Genomic DNA, 21,180 nt, shown 5'->3' on the forward strand with positions numbered 1-21,180 from the left:
GAAGGTCACAGAACTGTTCAAAATGAAAGTTCAGTATTACAGTTTTCAAACAAGTGCTGTGCTTGCAACGTGCAAAACAACTCGGCTCCAGGTCCCCTGCGGTCACAGACACGCATATTATCCCTGAATAGGGGGGTGTCGCGAGTGCCAGTCGCTCATTGTCGCCTGGTTTGATTGCAAACAAGTCAATTCTATGTAGTTGCTTTCCTCATTGCGTCCAGAGATGTTGCACCATAAGCAGCCCTCATTGCATCTGCATGCTCTCCATAACGGTGAGCGTAGGGGTTTGGTTTCGCACGTTTTTGTGGCAGTGGATCACACGCAACATTTCTATTCGATCCGCGCTTTCGTTTTGCCTTCAGAGATTTAAGCCGATTATCCTCCCTTCCGATTGTCAATCCAGCGTCTTGACAGATTGATAGAGCATCAGCTGTTACTGCATCTATCCGAGCGACTGCATCATTTATAAATGCGTGATCGTTGTGATCGTGAACACGATACAGAACATTACGCACCCGATCTACAGATGCATTAACATCCCGCATAGATATCATGGGTGTGGTAGGTGATTCATTGCTGGGTCCAGGGGCGTCGTGGTTTATGGATTCAACATTGCTGGAAAATTCGAAAGACGGTTGTACAACACTTTCTGGAGAATCTGATGGGCAAGGCACCGCTAACTTACCAACCACGTCGGGATCGAGCACAATAAACACAGATTTGGTGTACCACGTTGGGAAGGATTCCCAACGGACATTTGCCACATTATGAATAATGGCAAACATATGTTTGCAAGGATGAAAATTGAGTTGAAAATCTTGGCATGTGCAGTTTGGCGCACAGTTGAAACTGCCAAAGGTTGTTCTGTAGCATACTTCTGATGAAGTGCTTTTCACAACAAACGTATCTCCATCCTGAACAATGGAGCTGGCGGTGACGTCTTGTGATGAAATAATACGATTCAAACAATCGTGAATGAAATGTTTGGGCCGATTTTTCAGGTAATCGGGAATCGAAGAGTTATAAGAGCGATAAAGTTCCGACGAGAACATGTTTTCTTGTTCGTACCTAAACATTGCAAAGAACATTACCTAAACATTACCAACATTACCTAAACATTGCAAAGTTCGTAGCTAAACATTTGCAAAGATAACAGAATTATTAACAGCAGACAAACATGCAGAAAGTGACAACATTCAAGGGTTACTCTAGAGTCTAGAAAGTCACTAACCGACGTTTGTTGTCAGGGAGAAATTCCTTGTGGAGAAGCGTTACAAGAGCAGATAACGACTTATCTCTTCTGGAGCTGATGTATTCCTTCAGAGTCCTGTTCTGTCGCTCTACTCCATTGTTGGTGTGAAACGTGATGCTGACCTTGTCAAAACGGTAAAACCACACCCAACGCTGAAACCCACCATAAACAAGTTTATTATTTCATTGAACTAGCCTACTATTTATTTGCATTTAGGGTGGTTTCAATTGCACACCAACCTTCTTTTCTGTAAGCCAAACATTTTCAATATAATTCCGGAGTTTCGAATTGCTGACCCAACAATTGCTGTCCTTCAACTCCATTAATGTTTCTTCGAAAGACTGTTCGCTCTCAGCTCTTGCTAGTGCTCGCAAGTATGTCAGTACAATTGCTTTGTCATCACGAACGCCATTGTCACTTTTCCTCATCCACCTTTCCCAGGCTTGTTCGCGATGAAAGGCACAGAGTAAAACGGAGCAATCTGCGAAACAAGAAGTTGTTGGCACTGAGTGGTAAAGTGCAGTAACAAGTTAGCAGTGACGATACAAACGCATGAGCAATGGAGACAGCACACACACAAGTAATGAAAATGTGAATGCAATTCACTAACTTGAAAAAACGCTTTCGATGGCCTTGATTTCCGCCTCACATTTATCGGTCATAAAAAACGAAGGATTCCAGTCTTCCGACCACCCTTTTAGAACAGAAAGCGCTTCCGCTATATCCGAAGCTTGTTCATTTTGAATGATAAATGTAGCAACAACCTGGTAACCAACATTCGTTTTGACACAAAGAAAAAATAGGGGAAGGGAATACTTGGACGTCTTGTAAGTTGCATCCAAAAGGCAAGTGCCTTGGCCGTAACGATGCAACAATCGTCTTTGCCAACCCATTTGGTGAACAAATAACAAACTCTGGGCGCATTGCATCACAGGAAGTCCATCAGAATTGGTGCTAATCGACTGTGAACCCCCTGCAACGTAGGGTCGAAACAATATATTGTCGTGAGGCCCGCATGTTTTCTTCCACTCTTCAACTAAAACGTGCAAATTTTCCTGATCCATTTTGGATACCTTTTGCTTCGTATATGCACCAAAAAAGTGATTCTGGATGTCCTTTTTGGTGGGATTATACCGCCGATTAGTTTCAAGGGGCATTTCAACATCTTTAAACAGTACATGTTTAACGTACGACTTCAGACCACGTTGAAGTTCTGGAATGCTACATATTCCGTCCGCCACCATTTCATGTATTTTACCAATTAGCCTTCCATCAATTCTTTGAAGAGGCCCTGCATTCTACAACAAACAAAGTTGATGGTTAACGCACAAAGTACCTGTTACTTCACCATAACCAAAAAGCCGATCACGTCATGCAATTATGTAAACCAACCTCTCCGACAACATGGCCACTGTGGTCATGGCGATCAGGAAATTTGATGCTCCAGTAAACCTCTTTTTTGACATTTTGAGCATCACCGGCTAACCCATGTTTGAGGCGTTCACAAATGTCACGGCGTGATGCAGAAACAGGAAATGAAGAAATCTGAAGCAAAAATAAAATCTTCTTTTGTAAAACAATGATTGATATAGCAAAATGTCAAGTACAAGCGTCGCCAATATTAATGATAAGCCTACTGTTTGATGTCACTTACCGCAAACTCAGGAAACTTTGTAACTTCCTTAGCATGAATGCGTGCTGAGCAATTGAACTTCTTTGAGCCTTGCGGGCACAGGTTCCTACGGGAAATGTTGTGATCTGATAGCTGTGAAAACATGAATCGCATAACTGTTCACACTTCAATGAACCTGAAAATTCTTATACGACATTTGAAGAACTCTCCACTCAATTGATATTACTTTTACTGCTAAGTGGAACAACCAGTGGCGTATCCTGGTTGATTTTCCTAGTCATGCAATGGAGGGAGGGACATAGCCAGTGTAGGGGTGTCTGGGGGGCTGGGGGCATGCCCCCACATGAAAATTACTCTAAGAACGAACACGCTAGGCCTACTCGTGCCAGAAATAACTTACACGTTTCGTAATGGGAATATCCCCAGATAGTGATTTTTGTTTTGCATGCAATTTCAAATCAGCATGCCTTGGTCCCATTTGCGCTACTGTAGTAAAAGAGCGGCGAATAGGCAAATTGTATTATCAACGCATACTGATCTCCCCTCAGCATGCAAGGTTGCCAGGGTCAACAAAGTTGCCATCAGAATAGCAAGGCATGCAGTGCCACTGCATGCATGGAGAATACGCCACTGGGGACAACCCATACAATACATAAAGGAATCACAATAAAGCTTGACAAGAAAGTAATAAATGCTGAGGAAATAACGTTACGGTGCTTTATTTCTCTTCAATTAATGCAAAGCCATATCTGAACTGAATTATTGAACACAAGTATCCAGAAAAGTAGCGTACTGCTTGGGAAACCGCCAACTCTCGTTTTCTATCATTCTGCACTTTGTTGTAGTCTTTCCCATGCTGGCACATCAATGTAACACTTCTGGAATTGATGTACGGTGTATCAGATGAAAGATCCCATTGAATACGACTCTTTGCAATATCTATCAACAATAGATACACAACATTTAAAGGATTTGTTGCAACAAAACGCACATGACAACAATCATATGGAAAAGGTGATGCAAACTGAACTGCCTTCTTAGTTCTTACTGCCGAAAAAGAAACTGAAAAACTACACACTCATGCTAAGTTTTACCACAAGTAGTTTTTCTGCATGTGATGAACTTGGTGGAGGTGGAGGTTTCAAACTGCAGCACTGAAGATTGAACCTCATCAAATGAAGGTAAGTTCTGCTGGAAGATATTTAATAGGAATTGACAATGCTAACCTATAGTGGACACAAGATACACTTAAAGTAGCTACGTGATCAACAACACAAAATCACAAGATGCTGGGCTAAGTTGACTTTGAAGACGTTGTGATGGTATTGAGTTTCATGTACACAATGCATCGTTGTAAATACAAACCCGAACAAACGCGTCACGTTCAGGAGTATCGTAGCTTTCGTTTACTTGTGTAGAGTTCTGAAAGTTAAAAAAAATTCCGGTATTTTGGGCATAATTTCCAAACCAGTTAATGGATTTAAAAAATTTCATTGGGGGATGATAGACATACATGGTCTGCATATTGTGACCAACTTTAGTGGTCATACTTGATAAGCCAAAAAATCTAGGACAACTTTTCTGAAATTTTTTTTTTTTTAACCCACTTGACTATATGTCACAATGCCCACTTAGATCAGCAGTACATTTTATCGCAAATTGTCCCTTGTTTATTCATTGTTACGTTCTTCACAAACGTGGTCTTTTCGAAGAACAATAGTTTGGATTTTAGGAATAGCCTACAGACATTCTGTAATACAAAAATGCGTAAGCAAGCTAAATCATCTTCAGCAAAAGTTAGACAGGGTTGTCGAGATTTTCCTATCACCAAAAAACACGAAGCACTTTTTACAATCCATAAAACACCTTGACTTTTCAACAAAATATTACGTTTGGGTAACTGATATCAATTCAAGGAAGAACTGTGCCCTCTGCAAATGACCAATTTCGTTACGTCAAAATAAAGTAAAAAAAAAATTTTACGTCAAAATTAAGATAACCCTAGTGATGAGTGATGACTCAACATATTTCCCTATACGCTCTTTTTCAACCTCACTGCGGACATTCACCTGACATGGATGGTTGTGCTCATTTAGATTAGGAAAGGTAACACAGCATCCAGTCGAGCTTAGCCTTGTTGTATTTCCTTTTAATATTATTTGCAGTTGTTTGCTAATGTCCCATTTGGTCGTGGAAGTTTGTGTAGATACCTTAACAAAAACAGAGGGAATGTGATATGAATGCATATCGTCAAAACAGAGTATGATTTAAAAAATGCAATTAGCTTAATTAACGAAAAATCATGAACATAGTAATATTGCCAACATTATGATAAATGCTACTGAAAGCTAATCTCAATCCATTACATATGTGATGAGTTACCTTATATTCTGGAAATTCAGCAATTTTGAAAAGTTTAACTGTGGCATTGCACTGATCCGTCATCACGACCTGTTATGAAAATCATAGGATAAGTTGATTTTAGTCCAAAAGTTTGTAGGTGTTAAACACAATGTGCATTTCATGACAGTAGTTCTCAATATGGGACATGGCAACATTTTTGTTAGGGCGTGTTTTGCTGTGTTATTTTATCTTATCTACCACTTGTAGATCAATACCTTTCTTAAACGTGGAAAGGGTTTTTTCTGCCTTGTGCTGCTGATTGAATCTCTGAACGCCCAAAAAAATCCTCACTCAAGTATTTTGGCAAAGCAACAGCTGATAGATTTTCCGTCATCTTATTTAGTCGAATGTAGGTTTAGTGTTGTTGCATGTTAAGAGAAATCGACTAGAAATCACCAAACGTGGTGATTTGAGACTGAAATCGATTAATTTAAAGTAGAACTTCGTAACAATCAAATACGTAACATATATCAAACACACAGCTCCAATTAACGTTATTACTGAGTATAGTTACAAATTTCAATCAAGTTTGTGCATTTATAGTTCATATCGTGTAGTAAGCATTGAAGTGACTTAGCAAAAACAAATGCTTTTGAAACATGTGAGATGGGCCTGATTTTTTTTTCAAAACAAGAGTGGGGCCTTAGTCAAGAAAGGTTGAGATGCAGATGTTATGGCATTTACCTGAGTGCTTTGCTGTGAAGAAGCTTTTTTTGGTCGACATTTGAACTGGACATATTCCAACTTGATGTATGGTGTATTCTCTCGCCAATAAATCTTGCTATTTGACACTTCTGCATAGTAACATTTCTTAGTAACATATTAATAACATTTTATTAACATTTTAGTAACATTTCATTTCTTTTCATAGTAACTTTTCAGAATCTTTGTCATCTAGGAAAATGCTATTATTGCAGTATGAATACCAACACTGAGTACACTAGTGAATTACAATGACATGAAACTAAAAATTAACATTAACATGGCACCGTATGCTCGTTTCCGAACAACAAAAAGTTTGGTTCCTGCTTTTGCTTCGTACTCTTCAATGGATCTCATGGCATCTTCAACTGAAGCCAACCACTACAACAATAAATAATTTATTCACTGTCTAGTGTCTATGCTATTGGAAGTGTGCAAGTGCTCAAAGTTGTTACTGTGCAGCTTACAAAACCATTTGACAAGATTGTTCACACCAATTTTGTTATATATGAACTCATGGTGGGACAGCTGATGCTAAAGTGGCCCAAGTTAAAAAAGTGGATTTGAGATCATCAAGTTCAAAGACCCATGCCACTGAAGGTTTGCAATGTTTATTTTAATAAAGGTTGTATGCCCTAATGAAGATTAATAAAGATTGCAAACCTTCAGCGACAACGTCTACCACAGCATGAGTCTCTAAACTCAATTATCTCATAATCACTGTTTAGACTTGGGCCACTTTAGAATCAGCTGCCCCAATTACTACCAATTGCTAAATATTTTGTAGTTTTTTCTGCTTCGAGTGAACAAATCTTCATTACCCATTTTTTGCCATGAGCAATCAAAGCATTTATGCTGTAGCATAAGATTACCGTGAAAAAATGTAAATACTGCAGACATGTAACAAATCTGAGTTTAGCGAGTAGAAGGTAGCTGATAGTTCGAAGCTCCAGTTTTTCTTCTTTCCTTGTACCGTACTATAAGTACTTCACCACATTTAGGCTTATTTTATTCTGATAAAAGCTCCTGGTCAGTCAGACTGCAACTTTTAGCTACCTTTTACTTGCTATTTTCAAGTTCTGCAATACTAATTGTGTGAAGTTGGAAACAGTAAAATAGTTGAAAATTGGTTGGTGAACTGTTGAAGGTCTTGTTGGACCCTAGTATATTGCAACTGCAACATCACAAACCTGTACTAGTGCATGACTTTCACTTTCAGTATCATCACTTTCTTTTACTTCTGTAGAGTTCTGAAAATCACATAGAACATTTATAATGACACAATATCTTTTTAACCTTTTTAATATGCTCTTTAACCTTACTGTAGACATTCACCTGACAGTGATGGTTGTGTACATCTACTTTAGGAAAGGTGATACAACATCCAGTCGTACTTGAACTTGCTTTGTTTGTTTTTAAAGCCACTCGGAGTTGTTTGTTTATGTCCCTTTTGGTTGTGGAAGTTTGTGTGGACTTGGACACCTTAAAAAAGCAAAGGAGGTGGAGCACACTAAAAAAACTGAATCGTAAAATTAAAAAAACAAAAATCTTTCTTTTGTGCTGCTAGAACATCATCATTTAAGCTGCGGCAAAGTAGGGTACCATGTTATAGTGGCGGTTTGATTGAAGTCAACCAACATCATTTAGTGTTTAGGTTGAAGAATGAAATTGAAGATGCTGTATAATGATACAAGAAATGAAAGAATGTGAAGATAGCCTACTTGTAAAGTCACACAATAGTATTAATAATCATTCGCTATCTCCGCTTGCAGCAGATTGCGCATCAACATGGGTGGGTGCAACCTAGTTCGTACCCTGAACAGTTCGTACCCTCAGTTCGTACCCTGAAAAGATCGGGAGAAAAAATAAAAAAAAGCCAAAATCGCTGATTGCAGTTTAATAGCACAAAGCCGAAGTCGTTGATCGGAGTTTCCGCAAACAAACTCGAGGGTTAGGGTTAGCGGAAACTGCGATCAGCAAGGTTGAGGGCATTAGGGTTAGAGAGCATAGATTACTCAATGGTCAGAGTTAGGGTAAGCGGAAACTGCGGAATAATGTTTGCGGAAACTGCGATCAGCGAGGGTTAGAGCATAGATTAGCCCACTCTATGGTTAGAGTTAGAGCATAGATTAGCCCACTCTATGGTTAGGGTAAAGGTTAGCGGAAACTGCGGAAAAATGTTTGCGGAAACTGCAATCAGCGAGGGTTAGAGCATAGATTACTCTATGTTTAGAGTTAGGGTAAGGGTTAGCGGAAACTACGGAAAAATGTTTGCGGAAACTGCAATCAGCGAGGGTTAGAGCATAGATTACTCTATGTTTAGAGTTAGGGTAAGGGTTAGCGGAAACTGCAGAAAAATGTTTGCGGAAACTGCGATCAGCGAGGGTTAGGGCATAGATTACTGTATAGTTAGAGTTAAGGTTAGCGGAAACTGCGGTTAGCGGAAACTGCGGAATAATGTTTGCGGAAACTGCGATCAGCGAGGGTTAGAGCATAGATTACTCTATAGTTAGACTTAGGGTTAGCGGAAACTGCGGAAAAATGTTTGCGGAAACTGCGATCAACGAGGGTTAGAGCATAGATTACTCTATAGTTAGAGTTAGGGTAAGCGGAAACATGTTTGCGAAAACTGCGATGAGCGAGGGTTAGAGCATAGATTACTCTATGGTTAGGGTTAGCAGAAACTGCGGAAAAATGTTTGCAAAAACTGCGATTAGCGAGGGTTAGAGCATAGATTACTCTATGGTTAGTGTTAGGGTAAAGGTTAGCGGAAACTGCGGAAAATGTTTGCGGAAACTGCGATTAGCGAGGGTTAGAGCATAGATTACTCTATAGTTGGGGTTAGCGGAAACTGCGAGGATTAGGGTGAGCATAGATTACTCTATGGTTAGGGTTAGCAGAAACTGCGGAAACTATGATGAGCGAGGGTTAGCGGAAACTGCGATCAGCGACTTCCGCTTTTTTTATTTTTTTTATCGATTTTTTCAGGGTACGAACTGGGGGTACGAACTGTTCAGAGTACGAACTAGGTTGCATCCCTTCCATGCTGGCTCAAGGCGGATTGGAAGTTACCTTATAATATATAATAATATTACCTTATACTAATAAGTTACCTTATATTCAGGAAATTCAGCAATTTTCAGAAGTTTAACTTTGGCATTGCACTGATTTGTCACCATGACCTGTTATGAAAACCATAGGATAAGTTGATTTCATATACTTGAAGTAATGAAAGCGTGAGACACTATGTACATGCAACGGTATGGTATATACCTGAGTTCTTTGCTGTAATTCAGCTTCTTTTGGTCGACATTTGAACTGGACATATTCCAACTTAATGTATGGTGTATCCTCTCGCCAATAAATTTTGCTATTTGACATTTCTGCAATAATTTTAGCAATGTGTTTGGCATGTTAAACAATTACCATTATAAAAATGTTGCATATCAATGCACCCGATAGTTATTTTTTAAATATCATATCAAATTATTTTTTGTCATTAATGTGTCCAGAATGAAAAAGATGCTATTAGTTGCAATACAGTAGTCAATACACTAGTACCACCTGTGCCGGTATGTTAATGAACAGGAAAAGGTGACATGGCCACAAAACCCTGTCCATCCCATTAGCTCAGTGGTTAAGTTTCCGACTCAAGACCAAGCGTTGCTATCGGACTCTCGGCGTATGTGCGCTTGAGCAACGCATCAAAAGGACAACTCTGCGTTCAGAAGAACCTAGTGGATGCTGCGCAATCCATTTGATAAAACAATCAGCAAAAAACTTGTGGTACTATATTGCCTATGCGTAATGTGGTGACAGCAGCAACGCTCGAATCCTGTTGAAAGCACTTCTTGTTGAGTCAAGATGCATATCAAATGATTTGTAAATGGACACAATTACATCGATGGTCGCAAGTTAGTACATGGACCGTGGACCCTATAATATTTGTAAAAAAATAAACCTCTAAAATTCAGTATGAACTTAGTAGTTTCTGTGCATTCATACCATATGTATGTTTCTGTGCAACAACAAGTTCTGTTGCTGTTTTCCCTGCATATTCTTCAATAGATTTCATGCCATCTTCCATAGAAGTGAACCACTAAAACAATAATAATTGTATGCGCGCTAGCAACTAAACACAGTGCAACCGCACGCCATATAGCTGACAAAACAAGTACCGTATGCTAAATTATGGTCTAGTATTGACTACAGCATATGGTAAATTATTCCAAGTGTCGACTACTCTATTGGCAAAGGAACATTTATGGCAGTTAAGTTGAGCAAACTGCATAATGTAATTTAATTCTACATCACCACTTTCTGTTAAAATATATCCTGTTAACATCTAAGTGACTAAACTCCTTACCTGAGTTTCATTCATGACGTAATCTAGGCTACTTCTAGAACGCAAATGAAACAAAATAAATTGACTTGACTTGAAACACAATAAATTGATTTGACTCAAGTTAGTCAATTTCTCTTGGACTACTACCTTAACGCGGTGAGAGAGTTTCAGTGCCTCGATGACCTCTAGAGCTGTACTGGCAGGAGCATCTGCTCCTGGTAGGGTCACCCATGCCAGGTTGGTCGAAAGGTAGAGGCCAGACAAAACGTAGTCCCTCGACCAGGGCAGGAGAGCCCTCTAGTCCAGTAAGACTATCTCCTAGTGATGGTGTCACAAAATCAAACCACTCTCTTCCAACCTGCCATGAGCCAGCATGGAAGCAGTACGGCTCGTGAAATCACATGGAATAATATGTCAACCACTAGTATCGCCACTAAGAGGAGGCTACCTCCGGATCCTCGCATGTCGACCAGGAGGGCACATCAGCAGCCCCGGACTGATGTGACAGTTACGACCAGGGGTTTGCATCAGCAGCCTCGGACTGATGTAAGACAAGTGAACAGAGGAAACAAGAAGAAAAATAAACAAATTTTCAACCTATGCACATACAACCCAAGGACAATCAATGACTTAAACAGTCACGCACTTGAAACAATGTTCCATGAGCTCGAAAATGTGAATTGGGATGTGGTCGGCCTAGCTGAAACCAAAGTCATGAAAAGCCAAATTACAACTCATAACACTTCTAATCACAAACTGTTCCTATCAAGTAATGAAACCTCTCGATCTAACGGAGTCGGCTTCCTGGTACACAAATCCTATGCTCCCTTTGTGGAAGGATACCAACCTATTTCTGACAGACTTGCTGTGTTACGTCTTCAAGGAAAATTCTCAAAACTAGTTCTCATACAGTGCTATTTCCCTACCTCCTCCCACCACGATGAGGAAGTCCAAGAACTATATGACAAAATCCAAGCTATCATTGACAACGTACCAAAAAGAGATCACCTCTTCATTATGGGAGACTTCAACTGCAAACTAGGTCAACTACATAAAACATTCCCGTCATCAATTGGAAAACACACTCTGGCGACCGCAAATACAAGAGGCGAACTACTGGGCCAGTTCTGCGTAAAAAACAACCTCCAAGTCACTAACACATGGTTCCAAAAGAAAAAGAAAATGTTGTTTACTTGGACCTCTCCTGATGGGAAGACAAAAAACCAAATAGACTTTATCCTATCACGCACCTCGTCTTCTAGACTAAACGTCCTGAACAGCTCTACCTTGAACACTCCTGACATATCAGACCACAGAATGATACGTACAAAATTTAGAATAAGTTTCTCATGGCCTCAGAAGCAGAAGCGGAAACCAATCCAAAGACCCCACCTTATGAAACAACAAGAAGTCGCTGAACACTTCCAAGTAAATTTACAAAACAGATATGCCACCTTACAGCAAATGACAGACCCAGAGTCCATACAAGAAGCTATAACCGCAGGGCTACGGGAAGAATCAGAAGTTGTTCTTCCCAGATATATGCACCAAGACCAACCGAACTGGATGTCGCAACAAACTAAAAAAGCCATCCAATCTAAACACAAAATTAGAAAACAACATGGATCCTCATCTACTCAATATAAAATCGCTAAATCTGAGTCGAAGAAGCTCGTGAAAAAAGACCAAATGAAGCAATTAGAAGATAAAATCGATGAACTCAACACCTTACCTCCACACAAAATCTATTATGCTGCCATAAAGAAACTTAAAGCAAAACCTAAAAACATCAGTTGGGGAATTAAAGATGCAAAAGGAAACATCCTCACGAGCAAAAGCTGTATCCTCGAACGATGGGCAAAATTCTATGAAGAACTCTATCACGACAATCCGCAACAGATACTCATCGATGACTCTGCCTCTGACGAAATCCCATCTATTTTAAGAAGCGAAATATCTAATGCTATAAGCAACTTAAAGTATGACAAATCTCCCGGTATAGACGGCATTTACTCGGAATACCTCAAAGCAGGAGGCGAACCTCTAATCACAGCACTGCTTCATCTCTTCAATTCTATCTTAACAACGAAAAAGATACCCAGCAATTTTAAAGAAGCTCTAATAATTGTAATCTACAAGAAAGGCAATAGACTCGACTGCAGCAACTACCGTCCAATAAGTCTACTCAGTCATGTATACAAACTCTTTATCACTATCATTGCGGCACGCGTAAAAAATGACCTATATGCATCCCTCCCCCCTACACAAGCAGCCTACCAACCAGGAAGAGGAACAATCGAGCAAATCTTAGCGCTGGAACAAATCATAGAAAAGTCTATTGAATTCAACAATCCCGTTCATATCACCTTCATTGACTTCAAAAAAGCGTTTGACAGTGTTAAATTACCCTACCTTTGGCGACTTCTGGATAAAACTTCCATCAACAAAAAATACATCAACCTCTTGAAAGCAACGTACGACGATTCTAAAGCACTAATCAAAACAGACATCGGAACAACCAGACGAATTGATATTATAAAAGGTGTTAAGCAAGGAGATGTCTTGTCTGCTATCCTGTTTTGCATCGTAGCGGCTGCAATAATCTCAGAAACAGAAAATAAGTGTACAACTGGATTCACCATCGGCGGTCATGTAATATCCAACTTAAGCTACGCAGACGATATGGCCATTTTGAATAATTCTAAACTGAAAATGCAGGAATACCTAGATGCTCTGTCAAAAAATGCTGCTAAATTCGGCCTCCAAATAAATGTGTCCAAAACCAAATGTATGACAACCGACAAAACTAACAACACACTCAATCTCACTCTCTATGGAAAACAAATAGAACAAGTACCAGAATTCATATATCTTGGCCACCGACTATCCGCAACCAACGATGGAAAGACTGCAGTGCAACACCGAATTGGCTTAGGCTGGGCAGCATTTGAAAAGAACAAAAAGATTCTAACATCCGATAGACTCCCAATCAGACTGAAAGCAAAAATTTTCAACACCTACGTTTTACCAGTCGTGCTGTACGGTCTAGAATGCGTAAATTGGACATCATCAACAATGAAAAAACTCACTACCTTCCAAAATCACATCATGAGAAGCATGACCAACAAAAGGTTACTTGATCACATAAAAATAGAAGATCTTTTAACTATGACAAAACTACATCCAATTGCAGCAATAATAAAATCAAACGTTTTAAAACTGTTCGGCCACACTAAAAGATCACAATTCGGAATCAGCAAACTTTGCACAGAAGGCAAAGTAGAAGGAAAAAGAAAACGTGGCAGACAACCAAAACGATGGCAAGACAACATTCAATCATGGACCGGACTCCACTTGACGACACTGGGCGAGTTGGCTCAAAATCGCCACTCTTGGAAACAAATAAGCCATGTTGATGCGCAATCTGCCGCAGGCGGAGATAACGACTAATGATGAGTCAATTTCGGAAATTTTCGGGTTTTCGCGCGTTTTCAATTTGGGGTTTCGCGCTTTTGACGTCACAGAAAACGTAGCTTATGATTGGTTGGCGGTTTCATCCTAGTCAATTTCAGTGGCAGAATTTCGACTTGTTAAAGGGGACCTGAAATGAAAAATTAAAATTTTTTTGGTGATTCTTTAGTGTTTAAGTATTATATTTTTCAAAAATTTTTTTTGATATGCCTTTTTGTTTGGGAGATATAACCAAATAAAAATCGGCCACCAGATGGCGCTATGTGTCTTGTGACGTCATCGGCTGGCAACCAAGTAAACAGCTTCATGCATTTGCCTTAGAAACGTCGCATAGGTCATTGTATATTGAGCATAAACAAGATGTCTGAAACAAGACAAGGATTTCTCTTTGAACCTAAAAGACGGCGACTTGACAGCGAAGAACATCATTCTGATTCGTGCTCTGACAACACCAGTTCAGACAGCAGTCGGATGGAAAATTTGCATTGAAAAAAATGCAGGAAAATAATTTGCTTGAACCAAGTGGTTTACATCAACTAAAAGTAGCCTATGTATTCAGAGTTGCCTAATATGCCTTTGCCTACCCTGCCAATGTTTTACTGTCCTACAGACCTGTTTCAAAGTCTTGGTGTTTTCTCGCTTTGCTATTCGATCCAAACGCCCGATCGTACTCACAGACCTGTACCTAGGTCGATCGAGTTTTGTGGGTACTGTACTGTATTGACAGTGGCTTTCACATAGCCTATCTTGAAAAATCAAAAACAGAAGAAACAGCTTCAGGGATGAGCAGGTGTTTGGACTTGGTGCCTTGTAGCTCTGCCTGTAGATCGCGTTGGTAATCGCTGGCCAGAAAATGATTGGTGCACACACGGCAGTGCTTGTTTACAGGTGGGTTTTTGAGTTTCATCGCTGAGATCCATTTCTTCAGCTTGTCGTCATTATTCAGAGGTAAACGATGAAAGATTTGACGATTTCCCGGTTAGTACAACCGGGAGCCATACAAGTAGCCACCATTTTAAGGGTGTAAAAACTCCCTTAGCACAAAATTGTTCGCTGTTTCGGTAGCCTACGCGATTTGTTCCTTGTGTTTGTACGCAAAACAATAGACCTTGGATGCCGCTTTGCCAGCCAATGACGTCGTCAAAAATTTTGACCAATCAGAATCATCATCATCATCAACAGTATCATAGCCGATGCGGCCTTTGATGAACTAGATGCTCAGTTCGTAAATTTCTCCAGTGTTCCCTTTGTCGCGCAGTGTCCCAAAGTGTTCTTGGTTGGCTGATTGATGTATTGAAATTGGATATAAATGTTGTTCTTTGTCTGCCACGAGCACGTTTCCCGAGAAGGCGGCCGCTAAGACAGAGATTTTCGAAATCTTCCTTTCTGATAATGTGACCGAGAAATTTGAGTTGCCTTTGAGTTATGTTGTTCAATAGTTCCTTATCTTGATGTACTTGGTTCAAAACTTCTGCATTTGTGATGTGATCCGTATATGAAATCCTGAGCATTCTTCTGTAAAACCACATTTCAGCTGCTTCAATGTTACGCCTAGTTTCTGTGTTGAAGGTCCATGTTTCACAACCATACTGGAGAACAGACCACACTAACACTTTGAGAAGTCGCACCTTCAGAAGAATAGAAAGCTTGCGATCCAATAGAATAGGTCGTAGTCTATTAAAAGCGTCTTTAGCTAGGCCTATTCTTCTTCGTATCTCCTTCTTACATCGTGCGTCCGCTGTTAAGAGAGAACCAAGATAGTTGAAAGAAGACACTTGTTCAATTGTGTTGCCTCCCTGGTGAAGTACAAAGTGGGGTTCAGGACTTTGTTTGGAGATAGTCATGCATTTTGTTTTTTTGTCATTAATTTCAATTCCATATTTTGCACTGATGTCTGAAGTTTTGTTAATTAGTGTTTGTAAACCATCCGGGGATGTCGCTATGAGCACAGTGTCATCAGCATAGCGAATATTGTTTAATGAGATGCCGTTCACTAAAACTCCCTCATCAATACCTTCTATTTCTCTGAGAATCATTTCACTATACAAGTTAAACAGATCTGGTGACATCACACAGCCTTGTCTGACCCCACGTTGAATTTTCAAAATATCAATCAGAATCATTCAATTCAAAAAACGTTTTTTTAGGTTTTTTAATTAATGGTAACACAAAAAATAAAAAAATTGTTGAAAAACGTTTTATTTCAGAAAGATGTACAAATACAAAAGCTATGTATTTTCGTTGCAGTGCACCTTTAAAGTGGCTACCCGTTCGTACTGGTAGGTAAGGTAGGTAACGCCTAGAACACCACATAACTAAGGTGAAAGAGAATATTGAATTGAGTCCTGTCTTTGTCATGACTTACCAAGGGGTTGGGGAGGACTTGTATACCTGGGACTGGTATATAAGTCCCCCCCACCCCCCTTGGTAACTCATGACAAAAACAGGACTCAATTCAATTTTCTCTTTTGCCTTAGTTAGGCCTATGTGATGTTCTAGGTTTTTCCATATTTTGAGCAAACTGTCTAATGTTTTGATGTGTGATTTTTTTCTATGGCAGAGTAGGGGAAGTGCGGGACCGATGGGACACGGGGACCGAAGGGACAGCGCGATGTCTTGCCCTCTAGTGAATAGTTTTTGGCAATATTGATTTTGGACACGAAATATGTATCTCAGGTTGCGCACGTGAAAGGAGTAGGATCTAGCTCAACTGTGTAAACAATGGCGGCAAAATATTGTTTGTTTGTTTGTTTATCTTTATCCTGCATTGCGGGAAAGCGGACTTGAGCGCTATGCATCGGTGTACGCCTTCCGACATACACCTGACCCACGCTGCAGCCGACGGCAATGTCTATTTTCCGGTTGTCTACTTTACTGATGACTTAAATTTGGTACTACCCATTACTCGAAATCGATCACTAGGTAGAGGCAATTATCGTTAAGTTTCTTGCCCAGAGAAACAACAGCAAGTGCGGGTGGCTGGAGTCGAACATGCAGGCTCTCGACTGCGAGCCCAACGCGCTAACCACTCGGCCACGGCTTAATTATAAGACACTAAAATAACTTGTAGCTATAGGATTAAAAAAAATCTGTGGAAAATATCAGAAATAACAATGATTGACAATAAAGTTGTTTTAAATCAGTGATATAAGAAGCAAGGTTTGTGATACTAATGGAGTTTCAGATGTCAACAGCATGGACAGCAGAAAAATATTTTCCAAACTTGCTGATTGCGGGACCGATGGGACAAGGGCATTTTAAATAGGCATTTTAGTTTGTCTTTCCAAACAATGAGGATGTTGCCTCAATTTCTCAAAAAAATAAAGAAAAAATAATCCTTGCCACAACCAGTTGATATGACAACACGCCTAAGCGGCATTCTACGTTTCTCAGAGATTGTTTCGTCTGTATAGACAATCTATACATGGATATTGCAATTGCTTACGAACATTGACAAAGGAACTTGACTTTTCATGTTGATTTTTCACTTTTAATGTATATAACCAATTTTAGTTCATAAAATCATTTTTTGTACTTCTTATGTGCAATTTTGGATATGTCCCATCGGTCCCATAACACTGTCCCATCGGTCACATAGGTATGGGACCCATGGGACAACCAACAACATTGATAAAATGTTGAATAACTCAATAACTAATTATAACATTTCAATAATTTTTACATCATAACTTGTAAGTCTGTGGATCTACAAACTATGAAAAAATGGACGACGTAGTATTTATGTTGGAGTCGCTATTAACAAATAAAAAAATCTGTCCCATGGGTCCCGCACCTACCCTACTTCTATATATATGAAGGCGGTTTTTATTAGGGCATTCTAATTAATGTATTTTGTTCAACATAATTAGCCTTAGGCTTTATGTGTCCACACTTCACAGGCTATTTCCAACTATTCAGATGTCTAGTCCTGGCAGGGTTGCAAGTATCGGTTCCAAATCGCTATTCGATAGCGCTATTCTCTACTTTTTCAATATTGATTACGTCATAGTCTTTTCTTTTTTCCGCCAATATCATTTATGGTTTTTCTTTACTTTTTTTTATGTGAATCGATATTCTTTATTCGATTGTTTTGCGACTTTTTCAAACCTTTAATTCTACTTAATAACATACGACGGACAAAGATATCATAGCATATTTTGACGCTCATGCGAGAAAAACGATAATTGAACAATACCGATCAAGCGGAGTTGAAAGAATAAGCATTTTGTTTGAAGTCATGCATGATTGAGCAGAAAGGTAGCACTGGTAGGCAGTATAAAATCAGATACTTGATTTGTATTTTTTTTAATTGCGTGTAATATCGATTAGCCTATTCTTTATTCTCTACTTTTTGGGAGTCTATTGAAATCGGATATTTCTCTACTTTTTTGGAAGGCTATCGAAATCGGATATTTCTCTACTTTTTTGGGAAGCTATCGAAATCGGATATTTCTCTGCTTTTTTGTTTGACTATCGATATCGATTTATCCCCTACTTTTTTCAATATCGACTTGCAACCCTGAGTCCTGGTTATTCAGAAAGTGCTGGTGAACCAATTATGAAAAAGAACAAATTGGAATATCCACAGAGTTTTAACGAGCTCTGGCTCGAAAATGGATAAGGCAAAAGGATTGGATAAGCAAAAATGCCAAACTAATGATCTATTCAAGCCTTCTTGTCGCTTCTGCAACCTTAAGTGTGAGAAACTTTTAGATTATCATTGAAATCAATATAATAAGATTTTGAGTCTAATGTTAGTTTGGAACTTTTCGGAAAAAATGTGATGTTTTGGAGAGTCAAGTCAATGGAACACTGTCCTAGGGTGAAATGGGTGCAACCTAGTTCGTACCTTGAACCATTCGTACAGTCAGTTCGTACCCTGAAAAGATCGAGAAAAAAAATTAAAAAAAGCCGAAGTTGCTGATCGCAGTTTAATAGCACAAAGCCGAAGTCGCTGATCGGAGTTTCCCCAAACAATTTGAAACAAACTAGAGGTTAGGATTAGCGGAAACTGCGGTTAGCGGAGACGGCAAAACTGCGGAAAAATGTTTGCGAAAACTGCAATCAGCGAAGGTTAGGGTAGGGACGGTAGATTACTCTATAGTTAGAATAAGGGTTAACGGAAACTGCGGAAAACAATGTGCGGAAACTGCGATCAGTTAGGGTTAGAGCATAGATTACTCTATGGTTAGAGTTAGCGGAAACTGCGGAAAAATGTTTGCGGAAACTGCGATCAGCGGACTTCGGTTTTGAGCTATTTTATCTTTCGATCTTTTCAGGGGGAAAATTTTAAAATGATTGCGGAAACTGCGATGAGCGACGTCGGCTTTTTTTAATTTTTTTTTTTGATCTTTTCAAGGTACGAACTGACGGTCCGAACTGTTCATGGTACGAACTAGGTTGCATCCGGGTGAAATAGGCTGTAGAGGTTTTAGTAAGTAATAAATATTTGATGTAATTTGCTCTGCTTGGTTGTTTTGATTGGAATTGAGCAAGTTTTGTAGTATATATTAATTGTAGCCATATTTATTGATTAAGTAGCTTAAATAGCTTAGCTATAAAACACTGTCATTAGCCTACGTTGTGTTACCAATGCTACTACAACTAGAAAATTCCAATTGCGCCCCATTGTCTTGCTTCTTTCATGTTACGGTAGGCATAGGCGCCGGGTTTTGAAAATTGCCGGGGGGCAAACTTTCTAGCCGACTGATTGCTTACATTCAAAATGCTGATGTTTGTTTGTCAGCGACTCAGCATTGATGTTTGTTTGCGTCTATCTGCCATTGTATATCGCCAAGTTTTATAATGTAGGCTCTGGTCTCGAAATTCACGGCGGACATCAGACATGTCCGTCGTCACAGCATGTGATGTACGCGGAAGTACCATCTGGATCGGTCATATTTGTCCGCCGAGAAATAACACAGGAACTAGCGATACAAATCGTCATTGCATAGCACGAACAATTGTTGCGATAATATATTTTCCAGCGCATTCTAGCACGCATGTAGAAAATGTGAATACTGTATCCCTTAGCTTCCATTCAAGGTGGAATACTTTCGATTTTTACATTGCTTCAACGATTGATGACATTGAATCAGCGTAACAAAGGTGAATTCTTTGCTAAGAATCGATAGGAGTACAGGTACTTCTATACTAATCACGCAAAATTTAGTTCAAGTTTTACATCACAATGTCTGCCTTTGATTGAGTCATAATTATACAGCAAGGTTGGTTACTAAATTAGATTATACGAGTAGGCTATTACAGCAAGATGCAACAAAACTTGTTAAGTTTGGGTATTACAGTAAGAAAAAAAAGACCCATGGAAAATTCACTTTTGCTCACATGACACGCAAAAATAAACTTAAAGAAAAAAGCCTGTGAAACTTTGTACAGCAGAAAATAGTAGCGTAGGTGTAGAAATTTGCTGACTCCTGTCCAGAGCATTGTGATGCAATAAGCCACACGACCTCGTTCGGTAGAAGTTAATCAGTTATGTGACGTATTCACCAGCTACACCGTGCTTTGACTCTTCAAGCGCAAGTTGTTGGTCTGATGAAAGCCTTTCAGAGTGACTCTACTGAATTTTTAAAAAGCCTTCCAAAACTGTAGTTATAGTTCTGAAATGGCGAAGAACTTTTATCAAGATAAAGTGATTAAACATGACGATCGACGGCTAAAACTAGTGTGTCCGCCGTGGCCTGTGAGACTTAATTTGTCCGCCGAGATAGCTGCTCCGACCGGACACGTTTGTCCTCCGTCAACAAAAACGAATTTCGAGGCCTGTAAGCTACTTCGAATTATATGCTAGTCACTTTGAACTTTAGCTCTTAATACGCGTAGATACTAAACTGAGCCAACAGCAAACTGCACCTCGTTATTGACACTCCCAAGAAAAAACAAAGCGGAAGAAATCAAGAAAAACGTTTTTCAGTCATTGTTACTATGCTTCAACGGCACCATGCTGGTATTTATCAGCTACCGTACTTCTGTTTCTTTTGTTATCACAGCGCTCTTGTTGCAACAAGTAGATCTTTTAATTGAGATCGATCCGCAATGAAGGTCAAACTAACACAAATCTGAACTTAGAAACATTTGATTTAGGATTTTTTTTTAAATAATTTGCGGGGGGGGCAGTCACCCCGAGCTAAATTCACGGGAGGGCGCCACCCCTGGAGTCGGCGCCTATGGCGGTAGGCTACGATACATTGAGCAAAAGTCATTCATAGGGGCTGTCATGCAATACGGCCCATGATTCACGTTTTCATTGAAACAACGCATTTTCGAATAGCGAAAGAAGGAAAACAAAGTTAGGGTAAGCCAAACAACAATAATAAAACTGCAGTCCAGATTTGAGAAAAAAAAATGTGAAGT

At 39.5% G+C, this 21,180-nt stretch overlaps 1 protein-coding gene and 1 long non-coding RNA gene across 2 annotated transcripts; one reads left to right on the plus strand and one right to left on the minus strand.

Annotated features, from left to right (window-relative positions):
• Positions 1-7,414: 7,414 nt before the first annotated feature.
• Positions 7,415-9,336, minus strand: LOC145786498 (uncharacterized). The gene is made up of 3 exons (XR_014291300.1): positions 9,264-9,336; positions 9,104-9,172; positions 7,415-7,472 (listed from the first exon to the last, which is right to left on the minus strand). It is a non-coding gene; the product is annotated as an uncharacterized LOC145786498 (long non-coding RNA).
• A 1,323-nt stretch (positions 9,337-10,659) lies between these two features.
• On the plus strand, positions 10,660-13,785 carry LOC145786308 (uncharacterized). Its single transcript, XM_082597946.1, has 2 exons — positions 10,660-12,958; positions 13,769-13,785. Exons 1-2 carry the CDS (start codon positions 10,660-10,662, stop codon positions 13,783-13,785), a joined length of 2,316 nt encoding a protein of 771 aa, XP_082454072.1.
• Positions 13,786-21,180: the final 7,395 nt, after the last annotated feature.

This window comes from Aplidium turbinatum, chromosome 17 (assembly GCF_918807975.1).
Source record: "Aplidium turbinatum chromosome 17, kaAplTurb1.1, whole genome shotgun sequence".
NCBI classification, from domain to species: domain Eukaryota; kingdom Metazoa; phylum Chordata; class Ascidiacea; order Aplousobranchia; family Polyclinidae; genus Aplidium; species Aplidium turbinatum.